This window comes from Amblyomma maculatum, chromosome 4 (genome assembly GCF_055883805.1).
Source record: "Amblyomma maculatum isolate TAMU_Amacu chromosome 4, ASM5588380v1, whole genome shotgun sequence".
Lineage (NCBI taxonomy): Eukaryota > Metazoa > Arthropoda > Arachnida > Ixodida > Ixodidae > Amblyomma > Amblyomma maculatum.
The window spans coordinates 61,703,355-61,725,786 of record NC_139347.1 but is presented as its reverse complement, the minus strand read 5'-3'; the positions used below and the strand labels follow the sequence as shown (position 1 = coordinate 61,725,786).

At 46.5% G+C, this 22,432-nt stretch overlaps 1 protein-coding gene across 4 annotated transcripts in view; it reads left to right on the top strand.

The window, feature by feature from the left end:
• cv-c (RhoGTPase activating protein) overlaps nt 1–22,432 on the top strand; it is a 451,349-nt gene that overhangs the window by 426,349 nt on the left and 2,568 nt on the right. For all 4 annotated transcript variants that reach the window (XM_084601697.1, XM_084601699.1, XM_084601698.1 and 1 more), the window contains 8 exons: nt 3,001–3,239; nt 4,368–4,679; nt 6,429–6,559; nt 8,431–8,622; nt 12,539–12,652; nt 14,090–14,250; nt 15,979–16,104; nt 16,939–17,118. In XM_084601697.1, coding sequence (XP_084457823.1) covers nt 3,001–3,239; nt 4,368–4,679; nt 6,429–6,559; nt 8,431–8,622; nt 12,539–12,652; nt 14,090–14,250; nt 15,979–16,104; nt 16,939–17,118 — 1,455 coding nt within the window. The remainder of the gene's footprint in view (nt 1–3,000; nt 3,240–4,367; nt 4,680–6,428; nt 6,560–8,430; nt 8,623–12,538; nt 12,653–14,089; nt 14,251–15,978; nt 16,105–16,938; nt 17,119–22,432) is intronic.

Here is a 22,432-nt window from a genome sequence, read left to right as displayed (position 1 = left end):
GCCCCATCAGTGTCAATGCTGCCTTTGAGTGCACGTAGAGCCATTTCTGAGAACTTAGTTACTTTGGCTGTCAACACTCCACAGGAGCTTTAGCGCATTCCAAGGACCCTGAGTGTTCTAGAATTTTGGAAGGCATCCGAGTATAGAAACTTCCTTGTTTACTTTGGCCCCATTGTTCTGAAGCAACACCTTGCTCATCCATTTTACACGCACTTTTTGAAGCTAAGTTCTACCATCACAATACTGGCCTCACCCGATCTTTGTATGACTTTGTGTGAATATGCTGAGCAGCTGCTACTTAGCTTCGTTACAGAGGCAGGTAAGCTTTATGGCAGTGGCATCTAAAATGTTAGCATACATAGCCTCTCGCATCTGGAAGATGATGTGCGACGTTTTTGCCACATTGCCATATTTTCAGCCTTTCCTTTTGAAGCTTTTCTAGGAAAGCTGAAGCGACTGGCCAGAGGCCATGCCCTTCTTACGGAACAAATTTTTATGCGAGCAGCTGAACTAAAGCAGTTCAAGCAACCAGTGACTCCTAGAAGTGATGGCATCAAGCTGTCCAATATTCACATGAATGGACTAGTCCCTGAAACATTCCGGGGGCAGCGATTCAGTAAGACTACGATTGGGAAAAAAGTGTTTTCTACAAAGCCAAAAAACAGCTGTGTGAGGATAACGGGTGGAAATTTTGTCCTAATAAGAAATTTTATAGCAGCTGAAGGTGACGTCCTTATTTGCGGGCAGCACTATGCCGATGTTACTTTCATGATGCAACGCTGTGGTCTGTTGACATAGGTGTTTACAGAGCCCGAGGACTTTCACGGGGTCTGAGTACGTGGAGCATCAATGAAATTGGTACAAAATGTGTGTGCTTACCGGTCAAGAAAAATGCAGATGCTATTTTTTGTGCGCTCCCATTGTAAAAACCATACCTTTGCTTGGTACTCTCTGACAATGACAAAACCATTCCCACAACACGGTGTTTGTTTGCACTCATGTCCATGATATAATTTTCACTGTCTGTTGGGCTCTCAACAGTATTGTAAATTAATAAAAGTATAGTTTGTGATATTTTTGACCACTGTGATCTGATGATTTGTTGGAAAATAATTACTATCTAAAATTGTTTCCATGTTATAAAGCTGCCATTTATCACTTGAGCATATATTCTTGTCCAACCAGGAATTTCGCATTTCACTTTTGCAGCTTTATTAGTTTCGCCAGTAATATCTAAGTCGGCCTGTTTCTAAATGTTGCAATAGCGATGTTATCAAAACGTTGGTGAGATGTGTACACCCAACGTCAGTGCTGTGTATGCCTATAAACGTTATGATGACGTAAACTCTAAACGTCAGGGCAACGTATGTCTTGCAACGTCGCAGCAATGTGAGATTTTGTCGCATTACGTTGTGTGGAAGTTCATACATACAGGCAACGTTTAGGCAATGTTTTGCGTTACCTGGGAACCCACCCCCTGCAGTCGGGCTGGCGGGACCCGACCCGACGGTCATTTAGCTCGACCCCCTAGCGTATACATGAGCCCGATAGCCGGTTTTTAGCCCGACAGGCCTCCCCGACCCGACATGTAAACCCCCTGAGAGTATACATGCCCCTCGCCCATCGGGTAGGGTCGAGCCAACCCACCCCCTGCAGTCGGGCTGGCGGGACCCGACGCGACGGTCCTTTAGCTCGACCCCCTAGCGTATACATGAGCCCGATAGCCGGTTTTTAGCCCGACAGGCCTCCCCGGACTTTGTCGGTCTCATGTAAACCCCCTGGTAGACAGCGTGGTTTCAAACGAGTGACGGCTTGGAGCTGCCCTCGGTAAAGCAGTATGCACGCTTGCTTCCTTTTTTCTTTTTCGCTAGCTGTGAGGTATGGGCTGGTTTGGCTTAAGAGGCAGCGGAGGGAGTTCTGAAGATTTGCTGTCGTTTACCTGGCTCAATCAGCCGCTTTTGCAGCTTAAAAGTTACGCCTCAATTATGTACATACAACTATGTATATATATATATATATATATATATATATATATATATATATATATATATATAATGTAGTGACGTATCCGTAAGCTAAGTAACATCCTGTATAATTTCACAGCTTAATTCCAAACATCAACGTTTACGCGCCGCAAGATGCTGTAAAGGTATTTGCTTTTTGCCACTAAAAAGCTGCGTGTGTGTGGGCGCGCGTGTGTGCAAATAACTGATGCGCAGGTACTCAATATATTTGAGGCCCCGCATAAGGTCAGTACTCTTGCACGTTTTCATTGTAGTGAGGAAGCAATCGCAATCCCTGCAGCTCGCTGCGAAGAAGCAGACTCGCGACTCGGAAGCCCCTGCGTCGCTTCGAATACCAGCTCTAACCCCGCCAGACCACCGGAAGAAAGAGAACGAAAGCAAAAGACTGCGAACGCACAAAATCTGCGCTCACTCATTCCCCCGGGGGAGGAAACTTCTGTTTACTGCTTGAAGCCATGGGGGAGGGGAGAAGACTGTGTTGGAGGAGGAGCCATGGCGTGGACAAAGCCCCTCAACAAAACCGCCCCTCAAAGCCCCTCAAAGCCCCTCAAAGCCTAAAGCCCCTCAACAAAACCGCCGCGAGCGCTTCCTCTTACAAGGAAAAAAAAAAGAAAAGAAAGACTCCGCGAGATACGCGTACGTGACGTGTAGGCTACGTCAACCATGTGTTACGTGATTGCGCATCGTCGACCTGCAAAAACATTCTCCCGAGGCTGTGCCGTAGCCGGTAACTTGCGGCCATATGAAGCATGCGAAAATTGCAGTATGGGTTTCAGCACCCGTTTTCTTTCACTGGGCTCAAAATTGCACCTCAGTCAGTAGCCCTGCTGTCACACCAGTAATTCACATGAAGATAACAGCATGGAACTTTGTCTGGGTATCAGGGGAGAAGTCAGGCAACGACTAGAACCGAACTATTCCACAGAAATGCCATATCAGCAACATGCTAATAATGGCACCTGTCCTTGCTTTTCAGTGGAAGCCCATGCAACCAGGGGTCTGCATGGCACTGCTTCTCCTCTTCACCTGAGCAGCTGACGTGCCTCACGGCGCTGCGTTATGAGCATCTGTCGGCCTCACAGCTGCTGGTGCTCAAGAAGCTTGCACTCCTGCACTTGACAGCACTTATGGAGCGGTTCTCACCGCCATACCGGTCGGGCTGGGGTTGGGCTGTGCCGAAGTTCATCAAGCGCATGCGTGCTCCCGACTACAAAGGTTGGTACACTTTAAATCAACTCCCTTTGTTGGCACGCATCTATATATATATCCACTTTTGCATTCATCAGCGCTCTCACGACACCAAATTTTGGTGGCATTTTTCTTCTATGTAATGATGTGTAAAGGCATTCCTGTATTTGGATCACTACGAGGTTTTTGCTTGCAACCGCTAAAAAATTTTTAATTCGATTTTCTTTTCTCACCAGTTTTGGTTTCGATTTCAGCAGCCTGGAGTTGGCTGTGACGTTGCAATCAAGTCTAGGCCCCGCGCGACATGAAAAAAAAGAAAAAAAAAAAAAGAAACAGCGATATAATCGCTGTTGTGATTCCTGTTCTTGAGGCAGGCTGGCTTTAGCATTGTAGTGCATACAAACGACACAGGAACAATTATGTCGCTGTTTTTTTTTTTTTTTTCATGCCTCACGTGACCTAGACCTGACTTTGACGTCACAGCCATCGCACGGCTTTTGAAACTGGAACCGAAGCAGTTGAGAAAAGAAATTTGGTTATAAATTATTCAGCAGTCGTAGACGAATGTTACGTTGCGATCTGTTTACAGTGATGCCTTGAGCGTCATTACAAAGTATAAAGCACTAACCCAAAAATGACGTGTCTGTACTCCTTTAAGAGGAAACTGATTTATGGAGCCCTTTTTTGTGCCAATTTTTGCTGATGTCAATTGCATGAAATATTAAGAATACAAATGGTAAACTTGAGGGTGCATGCACGTGCAGGTTTCTGATAATGCTGTGTTTTGGCGTTGTCAAAATTGCAACAGGCATCTGCTCACATGCGTGCTTGTGTTCTTTCATGAGTAAAAATAACTAATGACTGCTAATCCAATTAGCTGGCATATATTCTGTTGAATCTCTCATATTGCACACCATGTAGACTTCTTTTATATTATGAAGAGAGGAGAATAAAGAGTTCTAAAACAGGGAATTGAGATACCCAGGGAAGGGAAGGAACAAATTGAACACTAAATGAGGCCTTTCACACTCTTCTTTGCTGAATGCTGATTTGTCACTCATTGTGGCTATGACCCTTAGTTAAAATCCTGGCTCTGACCACAGTCAGAGAAGGAAACTCCTGTCTGGTCTCATTGCATTTTTTTTTCTCCTGCAGACAAAACGGTGTTTGGAGTCCCCCTCAGTGTGTCCCTGCAGCGGACAGGACATGCGTTACCCCCATCCATCCAAGGGGCCATGGAGTTCCTCCGCAAGAGCGCCCCGGAAGCAACGGGCCTCTTCCGCAAGTCCGGGGTTCGCTCCCGCATCCAGAAGCTGCGGTCGCTGCACGAGTCTGCCACAGGGCCTATCTCGTATGAGCAGCACCAGGCGTATGACGTGGCCGACCTACTGAAGCAGTATTTCAGAGAGCTGCCAGACGGCCTGCTCACGGGCAAGCTGTCTGATACGTTTCTCTGCATCTTTCAGCGTGAGTATTCTTTGGCTCCCCTCTCTTTTGTTTGCTTCTTTGCTCTTGGAGGTTCTGCAGAGCATGAAACATTTGTAAGCTGCTTGTGGAAGGGACATTAAAGTTGGTGTATCTACAGCAAGTACATTGAACTCTTCAGAAAAACCCACTTTTAAGGTCATCAGAATCATGTTAAAGAGAGCTGCAAGTAGCGGTGTTGACATAGGCACCTGCAGAGTACTGGAAGGTCGATTCGTTCATTATATATCCAGTTTCTCAAGAAGGTTCATCCTATGTTCAAGTTGCTCAAATATTTGGTTGGGACAGATCGGAGCATCAGAGCTTGAGCTTCTCGCACCACCTCGCGTCTCGCGCTGCGTGGCACAGGCACCAGTGCAGTTGGTGTCGACATCAAAGCTGCTGCGGACAGTGCTTCTGGAAAAGTCGCCACTGACTGTAAGAGATCTAGTTCTATTACTGTTACGCTATAAATAGTGTAACAACTCAGTTCATCTCTTTCGGCTATAAAGCAGGCAACGCGAGAGAAGCCTTTGCTCAGAAAGGCTGGCTTCAGCGCACAACGGGTGCGCCAAACTTTGGCTTCTCCACATGACAGCAGTGTTGTCTTGCAAACAAGCATGCAGACTGAAGGGCACTCTCAATCGAACTCGACGGTCACCTCGTCACGCAGTTTTACAGCGTTTGTGCTACCAGAAGGTGCCCAAGTCTGTGTAGCTGACACGGCTCCACACGGAAAAATGATAGTGGGATGCTATTAGGAGAAGTGCCCCTTGCAGTGGCACGGTGCACAGTTCAATATGTCGAATATTTCGCTGAACGGGAGTTCGATAAATGCGGATCAACCGCAGCACTTATGCCTTCTTGGTTTGTTTTAAGGGCAGTCTAAATGCTTGTTTTCGAATTTTTATTATTTGGAAAGCTAGGAGATCACTGATAAAATTGTTGCATTAGTTCTTCAATCAACAGCTGATATGTTGGTGGATATTAAATGGGCATTGTCTGCAGTGCTCATGCATTGCTTGTGGACAGAACTTTGAAAAAAAGTATGGACTTGCATCATATTTTAAAAATTTTTTTTCTCAAGGTTTTAATGAGTGCGCTACATGGGTAAGCCTTTTTTTTTTGTATGTGAATCGGCAGATTCCGTTGACTTGGCATTTTCCATCAACTGGAAAAAATTTTGAAATTAATGCAGTGTTTATTACAGCGTTGATGTAATACTGCATGTAAAGTAATCTCAGTGAGTAATCACAGTAAAGTAATATTTAGTTTCAAACGACATATCTAAGTTCCTGAACTTGAACGTGAAGAAATTGGGCAAATCTAGTTGGCGTCAGAGTCTTCTCTAAGTTTCCGAATTCCGTGTGTGTACTTGGCTTTTGACCTACCTTTAGTTTGAAATTTCTTGTAGGAATTTAACCATATGCGGTCCACCTAGGTGTAACATTTAAATGTGAGGGATAATTACATAATTTATCGATGCCACAATGAGCATTTGGGATAAAATCATACATCAGAGGAAGAAGTAGAGATTTTGAATTCGCGGTGTACTTATGCAGTAACATGCTGCAGAAATGCTTAAAAAAAGATATTTGGATTCCTCATAAGTATGCTCAGATGTTTTCATATAAAGCGCTTTCTTTGATCTTTATTATGAAGGAAGATGATAGTTATGAAACTGGCTAGTAGATGTATTATCACTATCTCACAGGAGATAAGCTCATTGTGTTGTTGGATCTCTTACTCCAGACATTCCAGAAGAGCTGCGACTGGACGCGCTGCAGGCAGCAGTCCTCCTCATTCCAGACGAGAATCGAGAAGTCCTCGAAACGCTCCTTGTGTTTCTCGACGACGTGTGCAGGCATGCGCAAGAAAATCAGGCATGTACAGCCAGTCAACTTGGCTTTTCTTTGTTTTATGATGAATGGGGCTTATTATAAAGTCATTCGGACAAAACAGATGTGCAGAGCAGGATACCTTTTTGCTGGTGCTGCACAAGTGTACTATTTGTGACCACTGAGACCTTGAATAGTGTTGCAGCTCACAGGGCCTTTACTGAGTTGCATTAATATCATAGGTTGGGCTAGTTAGTACATAGTCATTGTTTAACAAGTGCTAAAAGACGATGACAGGGGAACACAATGCAACCAAAGCTGTGCCACTTTAATATGTGCCCACTGTCCTTTGCTTTCTTAGATTAGGGCTATGTGCATTATATAAAGTGTTGGCTTGGGTTGGTTGGTACACGACGAATAAAAGTGACATAGTGCAAAGACAGGATGAAAGAAAGAAACACATGTAGCTGCTGATGTGCAGTCATCTTCTGTAGACTGATTCATTGCTTCATTTCAGATTCTAAAACCTATAGCAACAAGGCTCTTTGAGTGGAAAAGGTGATGCTGGCGTCTTGTCAGGAAACCCATATCGCACTGGCGCTGTGTTCAGAAACCCATGTCATACTTAGTTATGATTCGAACCGTGACCCATGGGATGCCAGCTGGGCAGGCTACCAAGTAGGCCTGTGTTAGATCCAGCGTATATTAGATATGGAGCACAGCAGATACGGCATATTTGTTTGTTCGACCTTGTGCGCTACAAGTGCATGCATTCATCAATGCTAGCCAACTGGCACAAATACGAGGGACGTCCTTAAAGGAAGTTTCGTCGTTTATTTTTGTGCGGAAACTTTATTGGTAAAAAAAGATATAGCTAGCGTCATGAAATGTATATCTTGCACAATTTTTCAACACAGTTGCCACCGATATTCAGACATTTGTCATAGCGTGCAATGGGTTTGAAGAACCCCTGCTGCGATAAATGCCTGTGCCCTGTGATGCAATGAATTGTCGCACAGCCTGCTCCACCTCAGCACTGCTCCGGGAGTGCTGAGGTCCAGGGAGTGCAGCTTTCACTACAGGAAACAGGTTAAAGTCCGATGTGGAAAGATCTGGGCTGTAGGCCGGGTGATTATGTCTCTCCCATCCGAGGTGAAGAATCTGATCTTGTGTGAGCCTTGCTGTGTGTGGCTTTGTTGTATCATCGCAGGGCACAGAACTTTTACCAGAGTGGGTTCTTCAAAATCTTTGCACGATATGACAAATGTCTGAATGTCAGTGGCGACTATGTCGAAAAATAGTGCAAGGTGTACACTTCATGATGCCATGGTGTGTATTTTTTTTAGCAATAAAGTTTTCGTATCAAATTAAATGACCCCACTTTCAAAACTTCCCTCGTTTTACTTGCACTGAAATTCAGTTTTTTTACAAACTTTTCCTTGCTGCAAACTATGAGAACTCACAAAGTATGATGTAACAGTGTGGTCGCCTTTACTGGCAATTACTGGCAAGAAACGTAACAAAGGATTATAGGTTCGTTAAGTCAAAGGTATGACAAATAGCTTTAGTATATGTGTTACTGTAAGACATTACAACATTAGTACTACACTGCTGTATGAAATCTGTCAGTTGCTGCTGAGGCTCTTCAAAAGGCAGTAAATATTGCTGTGAATTTGCATGTGTAATGCTTTCATGGCCAGTAGTTTTAACGTGATAGTGTTGAAGGTCCTGTTGTTCAGAAGATCTGGTGTGCCAGCATTGTGAGCAAAATGTCATGGGCATGGCACTGGCAGGTGTTCTATTTTATGAGTGTCCATGGACCAATATTTATACAAAATTATTTTTCTTCTGTTTTTAAGGTTCCTGGATGCCACCTTCGCAGAATAGGCATGCTGATTAGTTTCCCTTTGTTTCAGATGACCGTGGCCAACATCGCAGTGTGCATTGCACCGTCCCTTTTTCAACTGGCGGTGCCACGAAGCGCGAGTGCGAGTCCACGAAGACGGGCAACCACCGTAGGCATTCCCGACCAGCGCGAACTCAACGAGAACAGGGCTGCCCACGAGTGCCTGGCACGCATGATTATCGACCACAAGAAGCTTTTTCAGGTGACCTAATGGCCCCGTACAGTCAGACCTGGTTATAATATAGAGCAGTTGTGATTCACCGAAATTTGTTCAATATATTGTCAAGTAGTTTGATGTAACTGAAGCCGCCTACTACAAAGTTCAGTACTAGATTCATTACGTGTGAGATTGTGAACGTTTGGTTTGGTTTTGTGGGGTTTAACGTCCCAAAGCAACTTTGGCTATGAGAGACGCCGTAGTGGAGGACTCCGGAAATTTCGACCACCTGGGGTTCTTTAACGTGCACTGACATCGCACAGCACACGAGCGCCTTGCTTTTCGCCTCCACCGAAAAGCTGCCACCGAGGCCGGGATTCGATCCCGCGTCCTTGGGAACAGTAGTCGAGCGCCGTAACCACTGCTCCACCCCGGCGGGGGATTGTGAACAGTAGGGAGAGAACTTCGGCTTGTGATTGCAACCATCATCGACACTTGCACATTTTTTGTGCTATATCTTGATGTTGGCTGTCTGGTTTTCCAGACTTTCATTGAGTATGCTCCAGCCAGTCTTGGATGTGCTGCAAAGCCAATTTCTTTTCACGCCTAACTGTAGCGATCAATATATGTACTCTCTTGGGAAGTAGCAGGACTTGCAGTGCTTCAATGTCATCTTGACTACACGACACACTTGCTGGATAAAATGCTGGAATGCAGCTGATACACAATTCAACATAGAAATGGCCGGAATAGTGAGAGCAACAGCAGGTGCCCAGAGTGCAGGAAAAAAAAGCATGGAGGATAAAAAGCAAAACAAACACTGGCGTGGTGCTCCAATATCACATAGCCTTTGTGAGGCATTGTTTACTTCTTCCTTGCTCCATAACGCCAGTTCTAGAGTGTTCCTTTTTTTTTTTTAAAACGTCACTGTCCCAGAGTTTCTTCCACATAGCGGTGATGCTCGGGGTTTCTGCCGAACAGGAGTGCTCTAATGAGTGCTCTAATGCAAGACAAGGTGAAGGTGCGGAGTTTAAAGAAGGTTCCCTCTCCCTAAACCTGCTCTGTGATGCAGCGTGACAAGGTGCGGCAGGCCAGGGAGCAGCGCACTGGTGCACATGAATGCTAATCAGTTGCGTGCCCTCGGAGTTCACACTTCACGTGAAGAATGATAAAACAGGTTGAAATTTCAGTTCATCGATGTAAGGCATAATCTCCACTGCCTGTGTTCATTACAGTCGATTTGATAGTTTCTTGCATGTTGTACGCCCCGGATCTCTCATATTGTTCATCTGTACATGTACTATGCAAAGTGCTTGACATCTCCGAGTATGTATGGGGACAGTCTTGTGGATGTGCTTGGTCCAGTGCTCTTCTTGCAATACAGTCAAACCCGAATATAACGAACTCGGATAGAGCGAATTATGTTTTATATCGAACACTCGAATTTCCGCTAGCATTATGCATATAAAATGTATTTTTTATAACGAACTACACATCGGATATAGCGAACTCAGCGCGCGTGATCGGTCGCCAAACGCCCACCAACGGGCGGGCCTTTGTGCCGGCTTCGAGTTCTCTCCGGGCAGCCCACGCTGCCGGGCCGCAATACTTCTAGCGCATGCCGTTGTCAGATGGGAGGGGAATTGGCGACGGCTCCGTTCCCCAAGGTCTCACACAGCGCATACGTCATCACGCGCCCGCTAGGGTGCTTCTGCTGCTTCTGCGCCGATGCCACGCTTCCGTAAAACGCAGGAGGGGCTCTCTACAGCAGCTTCCACGAGGGACCCTCCAGTACGCATGCGCGGCCGTCGCCCGGAGTAGCGTGAGTAGCCTTTAAAATCCGCGCCATCGGCCAGCCTCTCTTTGCAGCGCTCCTATTCGGCAGCTGCCTACCATGTGATCAAAGACGTTCGAGCAGCTCCGGACCTATTGCGCTTCGAGAAAGAAGCTACACCGGCCAGAACTGGTTTCAAGTTTGGGCGAAGGGAAGGCAGCCTCCGAACAACGAACGCGTCAGTGGCGAACTTTCCCGCATCCTCGGAGCTTTCTTTGTTCGCGTTTGCAAGTCGTGCTGCCGCTATCCTCACGATTCCGGACGTGCCTACGTTGCTGCTGGCTTGCATTCCGGCGCTACATCCTGCAAGATGACGACGAAGCAGCGGCGTGCCCTACCGCTTTCCGACAAGCTGGAGATAATTCGCCACGTTGGCCGCGGCCAAAAAAAGTCTGACGTTGCCGCGCATTTCAAGATTCCGCGGAGCACGTTAAGCACCATTTTGAAAAACCAGTCGGCCATCAGAGGCAATGCACAGGAACGACCAAATGGTGACGGCTTTCGCCATCGCAAGCCGGCTTACGACCAAGTAGAGAAAGCGCTGTACCAATGGTTCTTGGACGTTCGCGCGCGAAATCTGCCGGTCTCTGGCCCCATGCTACAACAGAAGGCAAAAGATTTTGCCTTCGTCCTGGACGTCGAGGGGTTTACAGCGGGCAGTGGTTGGCTCCAACGATTTAAAGACCGCTACTCCATCACCGGGAAGGTGGTTGCAGGTGAAAGCCAAGCAGTGGACGCTGAGAGTGCTGAAAAGTGGGTGCAAGACGTGTGGCGTGCTGTCACGGAGAGATACGAACCGTGCAATATTTTTAACACCGACGAGACTGCCTTGTTTTGGCAACTGCTGCCGAGCAGAACCTTGGCGCTAAAGAATGAGAAGTGCCATGGCGGCAAATTGAATAAGGCCCGAGTCACCGTTCTTCTCACTACAAACATGGACGGTTCATCAAAGCTGCGGCCGCTTGTCATAGGCAAGTTCAAGTCTCCTATGTGCCTGCGAGGATGCACTTCACTCCCAGTCACATACAACTCAAATTCTAAGGCCTGGATGACCAGAACGTTGTTCGAAGCGTGGCTGCGTGACTGGGACTAGGAACTTGCAACGAGCGGGCGAAAGATTTGCCTCCTTCTCGATAACTGTTCTGCGCACCACTGCGGCGTCACGCTCAAGAACATCGAGCTTTGTTTCCTGCCACCGAATGCAACAGCGGTTTTGCAACCCCTCGATCAGGGGATCATCCGCGCTTTCAAGCTGGGCTACAGGAAACGCGTCGTTGAGCGGCTGTTGGTGAAATAGCGGGTTAACGACGAGCTCAAGATTAATTTGCTGGCCGCAATAGAAATGATTAACCGTGCCTGGCAAGACGTGATGCAATCCACAATCCGCAACTGCTTCCACCATGCTGGACTATGTCGAGAGGATGCAGAAGCTGCTAGTGAAGCGCGCACTGTGCAAGATGACAGCGATGTTGCCACGCTGTGGGAAGAGCTCGCTGATGTTCCGGACGCTGTGCCCGAAGAAGTTGCCCTGGAGGATTTTCTCACTGTTGACGACAATGTAGCCGTGACAGCGAGCCCGTGGGGCTCGGAAATTGTTGCCGACATGCTGGCATCTGGTGCGAACGAGGAGACCGAGGAGCCGCCGCCGGAGGACGATCGCCCTCGCCCGACGTTGCACGAAGCCCTCGCTGCTACCGATCTGCTGCGCCGATACTGCTCCGGAATACAGGGAAGTGGACTGGAGTTTGTGGAAATGATGTCGCGTGTGGAAAGTGCGATTCTCGCTGATGGAGTTAAATGCAGTGTTCAGGCGAGGATCACTGCCTACTGCAAATAAGTGAGCATTTATCTGCAATAAATTTCTTTTGTAGATTCATGGTGAGCGGCACGGTTTTTCTTTAGTTAGTGCGTTTTCGCTGCGCTGTCTGGACATCGTGTATAACGAATTTGGTACTGAAGTTCGTTATAAACGGGTTTGGTCATAGCGAAATACTTTATACAGCGAACAAATTGCGTTGAATTACGCAGTTCGTTATAACCGGGTTTGACTGTACTAGCTTGATTGTTGGTTATGCGCTGCAGCAGAGAATGGGCTTGACAAAGCAGTGTATACATTGTTTTGTGCAGATTTCCCTGGAAACGCTGCAGCAGTGCCGTCTTGAGCAGTATGAACCAATGACCCTGGATGAGCTTGGAAGCCTGAAATCGTATCTTGAAGGCTGTCTCCACGCTCTGATCACTGTGAGTGCATCATGAAATAGTCATGTATATCGTATACAGTTGAACTGAAGTTGAAGAGAACCGCAAAAAGTACTGGCACACCTTAATGTAAAATGAACATGAATTGGGGGGAGACATCAGCTTCGCCTTTCAGGAGTGATGCAGCAGCATAATGGCTTTTGTCTGCAGCTGCCCTCGCTTAAACCCTAATGTCTTAATTTGTGCCTACATATTGCGCACATACTGATTAGAAAACAGTCCTAAGCTACCATTTAATGTGAAAAGCTGCCTAGTGGATATAAAGTCCCGCTTTAGCCAAGCCATACGGATGTGCCTACATGACCTAGGACTAGTGTGTCCGATTCAGTATCACAGGATCCCAGTGGGTTCGATTCTCACCCATGCCCATCTCAAAAGAGCTGCTCGCGAACCTTTCCATGTCGTGTAGTAGCCTAGTGACGTCACACAACTAACTCCCCAATTAGTGCCAGGCTTAGTCACCTGGCAACTCATCATAAACATCATCATCCAGACCATACCCACTTCAAGGCGAAAGCCTCTTTCATATTCCTTCCTCCAATTAATTCAGTCCTTTGCTAGCGTCATTCATTTAAATTCTGCAAACCTCATACTGGCTGCCAGATACTATATGCTTACGATATCTCGCTACTGCTGATAACTGCTGGATTTTCTGGAGAATAGCTGTTAATGCTGTGGCGTTAATGGTTTGATGTAGTGATGACTCGATATATAGAAATGGTAATAGATCAGGTTAATTTGGCTGATAGTGAATTGGCTATGCAAAATAGGTAAAAATAATAAACTTGTAATTATATTCCAGAGTTGATCTAAAATAATCATACAAATACAAAAAATCCCAAATTAGGGGAATGCTACGCTCATATGAGTCGAACTAAACATTTGGGTCAGTTAGCATGAATCTATCTCATTTTTTCTACATATTTGCAAACAATGTGAGGGTTTTTGCCTTGCCGTGGTAGAGATCCAGCTATAATCATATACAACTCAAGTCAGCAGTAATCACTAGGCACAATTCCTCTGTGACAGAAAGTAGTTTGCTGTCAGAGTGTTTCTGGTTACCAAAGTGAAAAGCTAAGCAACAGACCAGATTACTAGCTCAAGAATTTCAATGCCTCTGGCTTCTCTGGTACGATCAAATTTCAAAACATTTTGTTTGCCGTTTAGCGGAGTACTAATATACACATTGAGTGCCGTGGCCCATAGTTAGCAAGTGCTGCTTATTCTTATTTAAAAGTCATATCTCGCTATACTAATCCAATGAACTTAGCCCAAATTGGGAAGGGAACATTAGCTTGTGTTGTTTCTTACCCAGCTAGTGCTTTTAACAACAAGCCAGTGCACCAAAAAAGTAATCCACTCATGCGTTCAGGAAAGGAAGGAAGGAAATGTACTCTTATACTATCTATTCCTGAACAGGAGGCCCGGGAGAAGAGCAAAGGCTGGGCCAATGTGCAGCATGCTGACGTCGACTTGGCCTTCAAGAAACCTGGAGATGGTCTCCCACTGAGGCTGTGGCGGTGTGTTATCGAGGTCGAAGCTCCACCGGTCGAACTTCTTACACGAATTCTTCGGGAACGGTAAGAGCGAGGTGCTCACCAGCAAGCTTAGCCGATAAAAAAAAAAAACTTTTGTTTATGGGGAGAATAGAGTGTAAGGTTGCCATGTGAGATGAGTAAATTTGCAGGTAACCTCGTTGATGCGTTCCCATTTTATACGATTTCTGATTTCATATGCTCAAAATTACAGGCTTTTCTCCCGCTTAATATGTCCTTCGATAACACGATTTTCCGGTTACTACGTTTGAAATTTTGAACAATTGTAGTCGTATAATACGTTTTGCGATCAACCGGACGTGCTAACAAGCGCTTGCGCCATGCAAAATTTATTGCCGGCGCTCACCCGCTACAGTTACTTTCCTGCAGTGCCCAGTTGCAAAGGGGCGAAGCACCAAAGAAAGCAAACATGCAAGGCGCTCGTTCCCGCGGAGATATGATTTCATGAAGAGAAACGTGGTGGCTTCTTTGTGGTGCTTTAGGGGCATAGAGGTGAACCATTTCATAATTACGACTGTTCGCTTGCATATGAGCGGGCCGGGTCTGGGGGACGCAGCATAATCAAAAACATGGTGGCTGTAAGCCATCGTGATGGCTTCTCCACATGCCACTAATGTAAGAGGGCGAAGCATCCAGAAACGACCACGGAAACTATCTCGGCTCGTCTTTGCTTTCTATGAACCGGATTTGTCACTGTATCTCTTCCTCGCTTAAGACAACGCAATTACAGACTGACTTTTGCGAGGGATAAAAAAAGAAGCTGTGCATACTGGGTGTCTATAAATGCTAACCTACACTACTATGCAGTGAAACTCTCAATGCCTTTGTACCTTATTCAGCAGTTAAACTTTTCAAAATCAGGCGGTTGGATTATACATTTTCCCGGATAATACTTAATAGTGATAGAGGGAAAAAAATTATACTGTAGTCTTTATGAAGCAATGAAAAAGTCAACATCATAGATAGCATGCTTGCATGCCAAGCTCAAACCCGATGCACCATTCTGAGAAAAACACGGCGGAACGTGGAAATGAGGCATTTAAACATCTTTGTTTTGTTTGTTTAAAATTTGAGATACTTGCATTGTTTACATTACTAGCCAACAGCAAAAAACTGCTTCGGGTGCATGCAGTAGCTCAATGCTACTGCATGCAGGGAGCTGATCTTAATGCTTACGCATAATTTGATGACCTGGTGTCGACCCTCGGGTCACGGTCTGCATCACATGACATTTCAGTGAAATTGGATAAAAATGTGATTTTAAATCATTATACTGCTTTTATGAGCAGTGCACATGGCTGCTCACATCGTGTAATGTGCTGAGCATTATTCCGAATAGAGAACACACAGAACTAAAATTTGGCGTCTGTGCTCCTTGTAACACTTCTGATGTGAGCATGTGAGCGTCATGGCGGCTGCCATTGTATGTTAGTCATGAGCTTCACCAGCAGCTAGTGAAAATGATTGTCATGCTTTATTACTATATATATGATAAAAAAAAAGACGCTCTTATACTAGAACCAATGAAACAACATAAAAGATGAGATAAAATGAAAGAAAAGCATAAAGCACTTGGTTTCTCTGCCCTTGCCCTCTGAGCAATCTTGCATTATTAATAGTGAGGAATCAACTAGAGCAAATGAAATTTTCAGGTGTAGTTAGGTTTGTAATGCATCACTTCAGACAGATGCATTTATAGTCCAAGCCTTTCTTGAGTGTCCTGTTGAGTTCTTGCATCTTTATTGGCACCAGGCACATTTGGGACAACACGCTCATCAAGTGGCGACACATTGCCAAACTGGACAAGCAGAGTGAGGTCATCCAGTACATCTGCGGCTCCATGAAGCCGCACGCACCAAGGGACTTCTGTGTGCTCAGGTGAGCGCGACGTAAAGCACCAGGACACACTTGTTGCCTAGACAAAAACATATGCCAAGATTTAACTTTTTCATCTTCAGCGTATAAGCACTCTTATTGAAAAAGGATAGAGAACATCCAGAAGAATCCCTTGTGTTGAGGTTACTCTGTGTGCTTCAGTGAAGAATGTACAAAGTGACGTTTTTGAAGTGGGGTGAGCTGGAGGACAAGTGTCAAAGATGAATGAATGGGTAGGCATTAATTCATCCAGTTCACTATCCGAGCTGCTTGTGTTAGGAGTGCCCACCACCATAGAGGTGGTGTTGCCCGTTCCAGCTGGCATCTTCACTGTCACTCTTAGAAGCAAAGGACATGGGTGTTATGGTCTCATATTTGCGACTGCATTGCGGTATGCCAGTTCTGCGTTGGAGCACTCTAGTGACAATTTTCATTGAGTGCATAGTCACCGAGACATTTCGAACGAAAATTCGCCTAATATTTGCATTTTTGGTGGTATATTACTTGTTTACTCTTAATGTGCTTACTTTTCAAAGGTTCAAGCTTCCATGAATTATACGCCATGAATACTTACCTTGAGGAGTGATCCAACCCTCTTTGCTTCGACACGCATTTCTCCATATCACTCCTTCCATGGCAGTAGCATTGTTTTCTGCAGTTGTCACGAATGTAGCACTATGAAACAGTTAAAATTAGTTATAACGATCTGCATATCAAGCCATTCATATACTACTTTTAATTATATCTTCAGTTCACATCTCCCTGCCTGTTTTGTGTAACATTTAACACTTCCTAGTTTCCCTAGGGAATGTCTTGAATATGCTCTTGCTCCTCCAGGGCTTGGCGTACGGAATTGGCCAGGGGCTCCTGTGCATTGGTGGAGCTCTCGGTCAATCATCCGGATGCCACTGTTCTGCTCCGTGGTGTCAGAGCAGTCGTGCTTGCTTCCCGATATCTCATCGAGCCTTGTGGAGCAGGCAAGTCAAGGGTCACCCACATCAGCAGAGTTGACTTCAGGTGAGAGAAAGAGGTTTTATGCTATGCAAAAATTCACCGCCTTTGCAGTGGTTTTGAGGGCATGATTTAGTTTCCTGCTGTTCAGTTTTTTTCTTATCAAGATTACAACTCTGCACAGAAGTGTGTCAAGAGATTTGTCCCCTGTACTAAGATGAAGCTGCAGCTCATTTTGCCTTAATGATTTGGAGCTGTCAATTTAGGAAACAAGCTCGTTAGAAAATCAGCCTTGTCATGACCTACTACAATCATCATTTGCATTATAACAAGTTGGAGTTGTCATTCTAATCAGGGCTGAAATTTTTAGTCTGTTTCACTACTGCCCAGTGAACACATTCAACGTTAATCTGCAGCTTGTGCTACAACAGAATAGTGCGTAGCACTGAGTGTTGGACTCAGCAGTAGCAGAACGCTTCTTCGCTATGTGATCTGTTTTTTTATTAGTGCAAAAGCACTACTATGGAGTTTCAGAGCTTAGGAAAACCATCTAACGTTTGTATGTCCACTTACAGCACTTTCACAGAAAAAGAGAAAGAAAGAAACGTCGGGGCGAATCAGATTCGTACCCAGAAATTTTTGGTTGAAAGCAAGTATGTAACGTTGTAGCTTTTGCTGCAGCCAATTGCCCCACGTGTTAAAATGCATCACACTCTCACAGCGTGTATTGCCATTTCGCCTTCAACTTCCGTCTATGCACAAAAACTTTTGCACATCCTACTCAGTTTAACTACATTAAAACTTTACTGTTTTTTTTAGTACCTACAAAAAATGTACAAGGTATCAACCAACATGACGAGAACATTATCAACTACACATGATTTATCGACTTTCTGAAGTTCATCTGTTCTTCTGGTTCTCAATTCCTGACACTGGCTTTATTTTGGTCTAAAATTGGACTTTATTGGCAACTTGTCATGATAGCAAACAACACAAAACCATGTTATTTTTTTCTTTCATCCTGGGTAAAGGTGGGTTGACGAAAAATAAGGGGTGTGCAAGTATTGAAATTTTGGAATACGAATCAAATACGAATATGGGGAAAAAATGCCTTCTAATATAGAATATTTGATAAAGAAAGTTAAAAATGAAAAAAATAACAGACACTATTTGTTTTGTTTGTTTCAGAATTGTGGTATTTGCAAATAACATTAAATTAGCATTGCACAGAACTGTATATACCCTACTCAAAAATTCAGTATAAATTTTATACAGGATTCCGCATACTGGTGTTGTGTACAGAAGGACCTGCATGAAAACAGGTGGAGCTGCCATATCGCTGTTGAATACAGTAAGCATTCATTAATTCGGCCTTAGAGGGAACAGAAAATATGTCCGAATCAACTGAAAGCTTGAACTATTCACAAAACACCTCCATTGCATTTTGAGGATGCTTCACTGTATAGTCAACACGGTCTAGCTTTGCATTGAAGCACGCAATCCGGTGAATATTCGAAAATTTCGAATATGAGATTTTTGAATACGAATACGTATTGAATAGCAAACATATTTGACTCGTATTCGAAGGTTCGATTATCCACGCACCCTTGCAAAAAAAATACTGTACAACCTCGATAATTCGAACTCGGTTAATTCGAAATTCCGGATAATTCGAAGGTTTTCTGCGGTCCCGTATTTTCCAATGTAAATTTGGCCGGATAATTCGAACAGGCGGCCTGCGCCAGCCTGGTTAATTCGAAAATTTGGACTGCTATGCGGCAATGCCTTATCCATGTTTCGCCGCAAACCCGGCGAAACGACGGCCCTACGGAGCCGCGAGGCAAAGCCACATAGTAACGGTGATGATTTATAGGCGAAGCGCCCCAGCCGGAGCACTCTCTGCACAAAAATCGGTCCACAGTGCGCCTCGCGCACCGCCGAAACACGCGCCTGCAGAGGAGAAGACGTGCTTCACTGCAACACGGCGGGCATACCGGTTTTTATCACGTGACCTCGCCCCCACTCCATCCCTTGGTGTGCTTCGCCCACTCTTCCCCTGTGCCTCCGACGCTGCAAGTACGCCACCACCACCGCCGCGCCGGTCTCGCCTGCGCCATTTCTTTGTGTTGTGCGCTGTGGTTAGGGGTCGGCTACTGTGCCGTTTTTTTGGGCGGGACTGTGCAGAAGTGCTAGCTTTGTGACCGTAGCAGTGCAGAAATGCCAAAGTACAAGACTTTAACGCTGCAGCAGAAGTTCTGCTTGATCCAGGAAGCAGGCAAGAGCGCTTGTTCGAAGACCGAGTTGGCCAAAAGGCATGGCGTGCCCCTCTCGACGTTGTCCACAATATTGAGCAACAAGTCAAAAATACTAGAGGCTTACGGCAAGACCTATTCTTCGAAGCGGTCACGAGTGCGGGCTCCCACGTACAGTAATCCCTCGTTATAACGAAATCGCTTTATTCGAAATATCGTTTTATTCGAAATATCTTCCGGTCCCGACCCAAGTGCATGCATTTTAAGCCGCATTACTCGAAGTGCACGAAGAGCTTGACCCGCTTACAGCGAAGTGGCGAGCGGAGGCGTCGCCGAGCGGCAGCGTCGCTTTTGCGCATGCAGCGGTAACAGCCACTGGCGATGTGTCATGCGACGCCAACGCCTGTCGTTGCCGCTAGCGCATACCGCTCAGCACGGAGCGGGTATCTAAAAACCTAAAAACGGAGCGACAGCAACCAGCAGCAATGCTTTGGCAGTCCTCAGCCGTCGCGCGGCCTGTCAACTCCGGTCGGAATCGTATCGTTGGTATCCCCCGTGATAGAATCTGCACAAAATTGATTTTTTTCTCATGATTTGCGATGCCAGAAAAGCGCGGTCTCTTGGATGCTGAAGTGGCCAAAAGACCGCGTTGGCATGGGGTGCGTTCGGTGAGCAAATTTTTACCGCTGGAAAGAGCTCTTCTGGCGCTAGCACAAAAGAAAAAAAAAAAAGTCCGTCGTTAGCTTTGTTGCTCTTTTGACGGTGGAAACCGACGGATAGCTTTGCGAAAACACACGAATTCGAGCGTCGCAGGCCGCGAGGCCAGCGAGGCAGCGGCGTTTGCGGCGCTACCGCGCTACCCAGCGTCATGCGCACCTCCCCCCAGCTCCCGAAGTGGACTCGCCTAAATTGACGGACAGCTTTCCGAAAACATCGGCGGCGAGGCAGCGTCAGCGGAATAAGCGGCGCTACCGCGCTACCCATGCGCTACCTAGCGTCCCGCGCTAGGGTGCCTCGATGCGCGCCAAGCGCGCGCGCATGGGGAGGCGGGAGACCGCGCGCATCAAGGCACCCTCTCCCGCGCACCTCCCCCCCACCTCCCGAAGTGGCTTCGCCTTCCCTCACCGAGATAGGCATCTGCGAAGTGCGCATGCACGTCGACTGTGCGATCGGTTTGAACTGCCTGCTGCCAGTTTTGAGTGCTGTCGCTGTTCCTGCCTCCTCCTCACCTCGCGAGGCCTTCCGTGCTTCATACTTCTCGGAACTCCGGTCGCCTTTCTTCCGTCTGCACACGCGAAGCCCGCCATTGCAACCGTCATCCCCAGCGTGCTCCGACGAGGACAGCGAGATGACCTGAAGGCATGACCACATTTTGAAGCTTCTGCCGTCTTCTTCGCCCGCCGCTTTCGCGCCGACGGCGCATGCATTTGGATCCGTGCTGCAGGCCACGTGGTTGCGTGTTATTCAGAATGCTACGTTAGTCTTGCCTGGCATGTGTTCTTGTGGTCTACAGTGACAAATGGCTCCGTCAGTCTCCAGGCGAAAATGTCTGACTTTGGAGCAGAAAGTTCTGCTGATAAAAGAAGTGGAAAAAGGCCGCCGGCAGAAAACTGACATCGCGAAGGAATTTGGCACACCGCCGTCAACTTTATCAACTGTGTTGAAAAGTAAGGACGCTGTGCTGGATGGCTTTGAAAAGAGCTTCTCGTCAAAGAGAAAGAGGAATCGTGATTCAAAATATCCGGAAGTGGAGGGTGCACTTCTACAGTGGCTGAAGAACGCCAGGAGCGCAAATCTCCCTGTAAATGGACCTGCACTTACTGCAAAAGCCGAAGCTCTCGCCCTCCAAATGGGGCATAAGAATTTCAAATGCAGCAATGGCTGGCTTGAGCGCTTCAAAAAACGACACGGCGTGACCTCGAAGACGATCGTTGGCGAAAGCACAGCCGTGAGCCGTGACACTGTAGACGTATGGCGCCAACATCGGCTCCAAGCTCTACTTGAAAAATATGAAGCCAAAGACATCTACAACCTTGATGAGGCAGCATTTTTCTACAAAATGCTACCGAATCGCACGTTCACGACCCCTGGCACATCCTCATCCGGAGGAAAACAGAGCAAGGAGCGTGTCACAGTGCTTTTTGGTGCTAATGCAACAGGCGAGGACAAGCTTCCCTTGTTGATACTGGGAAAGGCAGAGAAACCGCGGTGCTTCCGAAATGCAACTGTTCCAAATGAATGCGTCTACAGAAGCAATAAGCGAGCTTGGATGACTGCTGCAATTTTTGAAGACTACGTGCGCCTAATGGATAGACGGTTCGGCGCAAAGAATCGGCAAGTGCTCTTCATCATTGATAATTGTCCGAGCCATGGGAAGATCGACCACCTCAAGGCGATCACTTTGGAATTTTTGCCTGCCAACACTACCGCGGTATTGCAACCGATGGATCAGGGCATCATTGAGACCACCCGGAAGCTGTACCGCAAGGCTCTTTTGCAGCGCATGCTCACAGCGTATGATGCCAGCAAGAGTTACAGCATTGATTTGCTTGGTGCGATTCATTTGCTAAACTTTTCATGGAAAGAACTTGCACCTTCGAAGATCGCCAACTGCTTTGCGCAGGCTGGCTTTTCCCGTGCCGCCGTCACCGACCCTGACGATGACCAGCCTGACGATGACCAAACTTGCAGCGATTTGTACGAGGCTGCACATAAAATTGCTGGCGAAGAGGTAGACGGTGACTTCGGCACATTCGCGTTGGCTGACGCGGCTGCTCCCGTGGTCGCTCCAGCGACGGACGCGGAAATAATTGACGCTGTTGGTGGCCCCGACGAGGACGAAGAGCCAGCAGACGAAGAGCCACGTGAAGTGCCAACTATGGTGCAGACACGGGAGTACCTACGCCTGCTACGAAATAAGGTTGAATGTATGGGCGGCGACCACGGCCTCGTGCAGAGCTTGTTCAAATTAGAGCAGGGGTTGCTTGCGCCCGGTAAGAACTTCAAGCAACCAAAGCTCACTGCTTTTTTTGCACATGAATAAAATTTTGATTCACTGAAAATATTTATTTTGACTTGCTTGCAGTTTTGGTGCAATTAAAGCCCGACTGGTCAAGACTTTGTCAAGT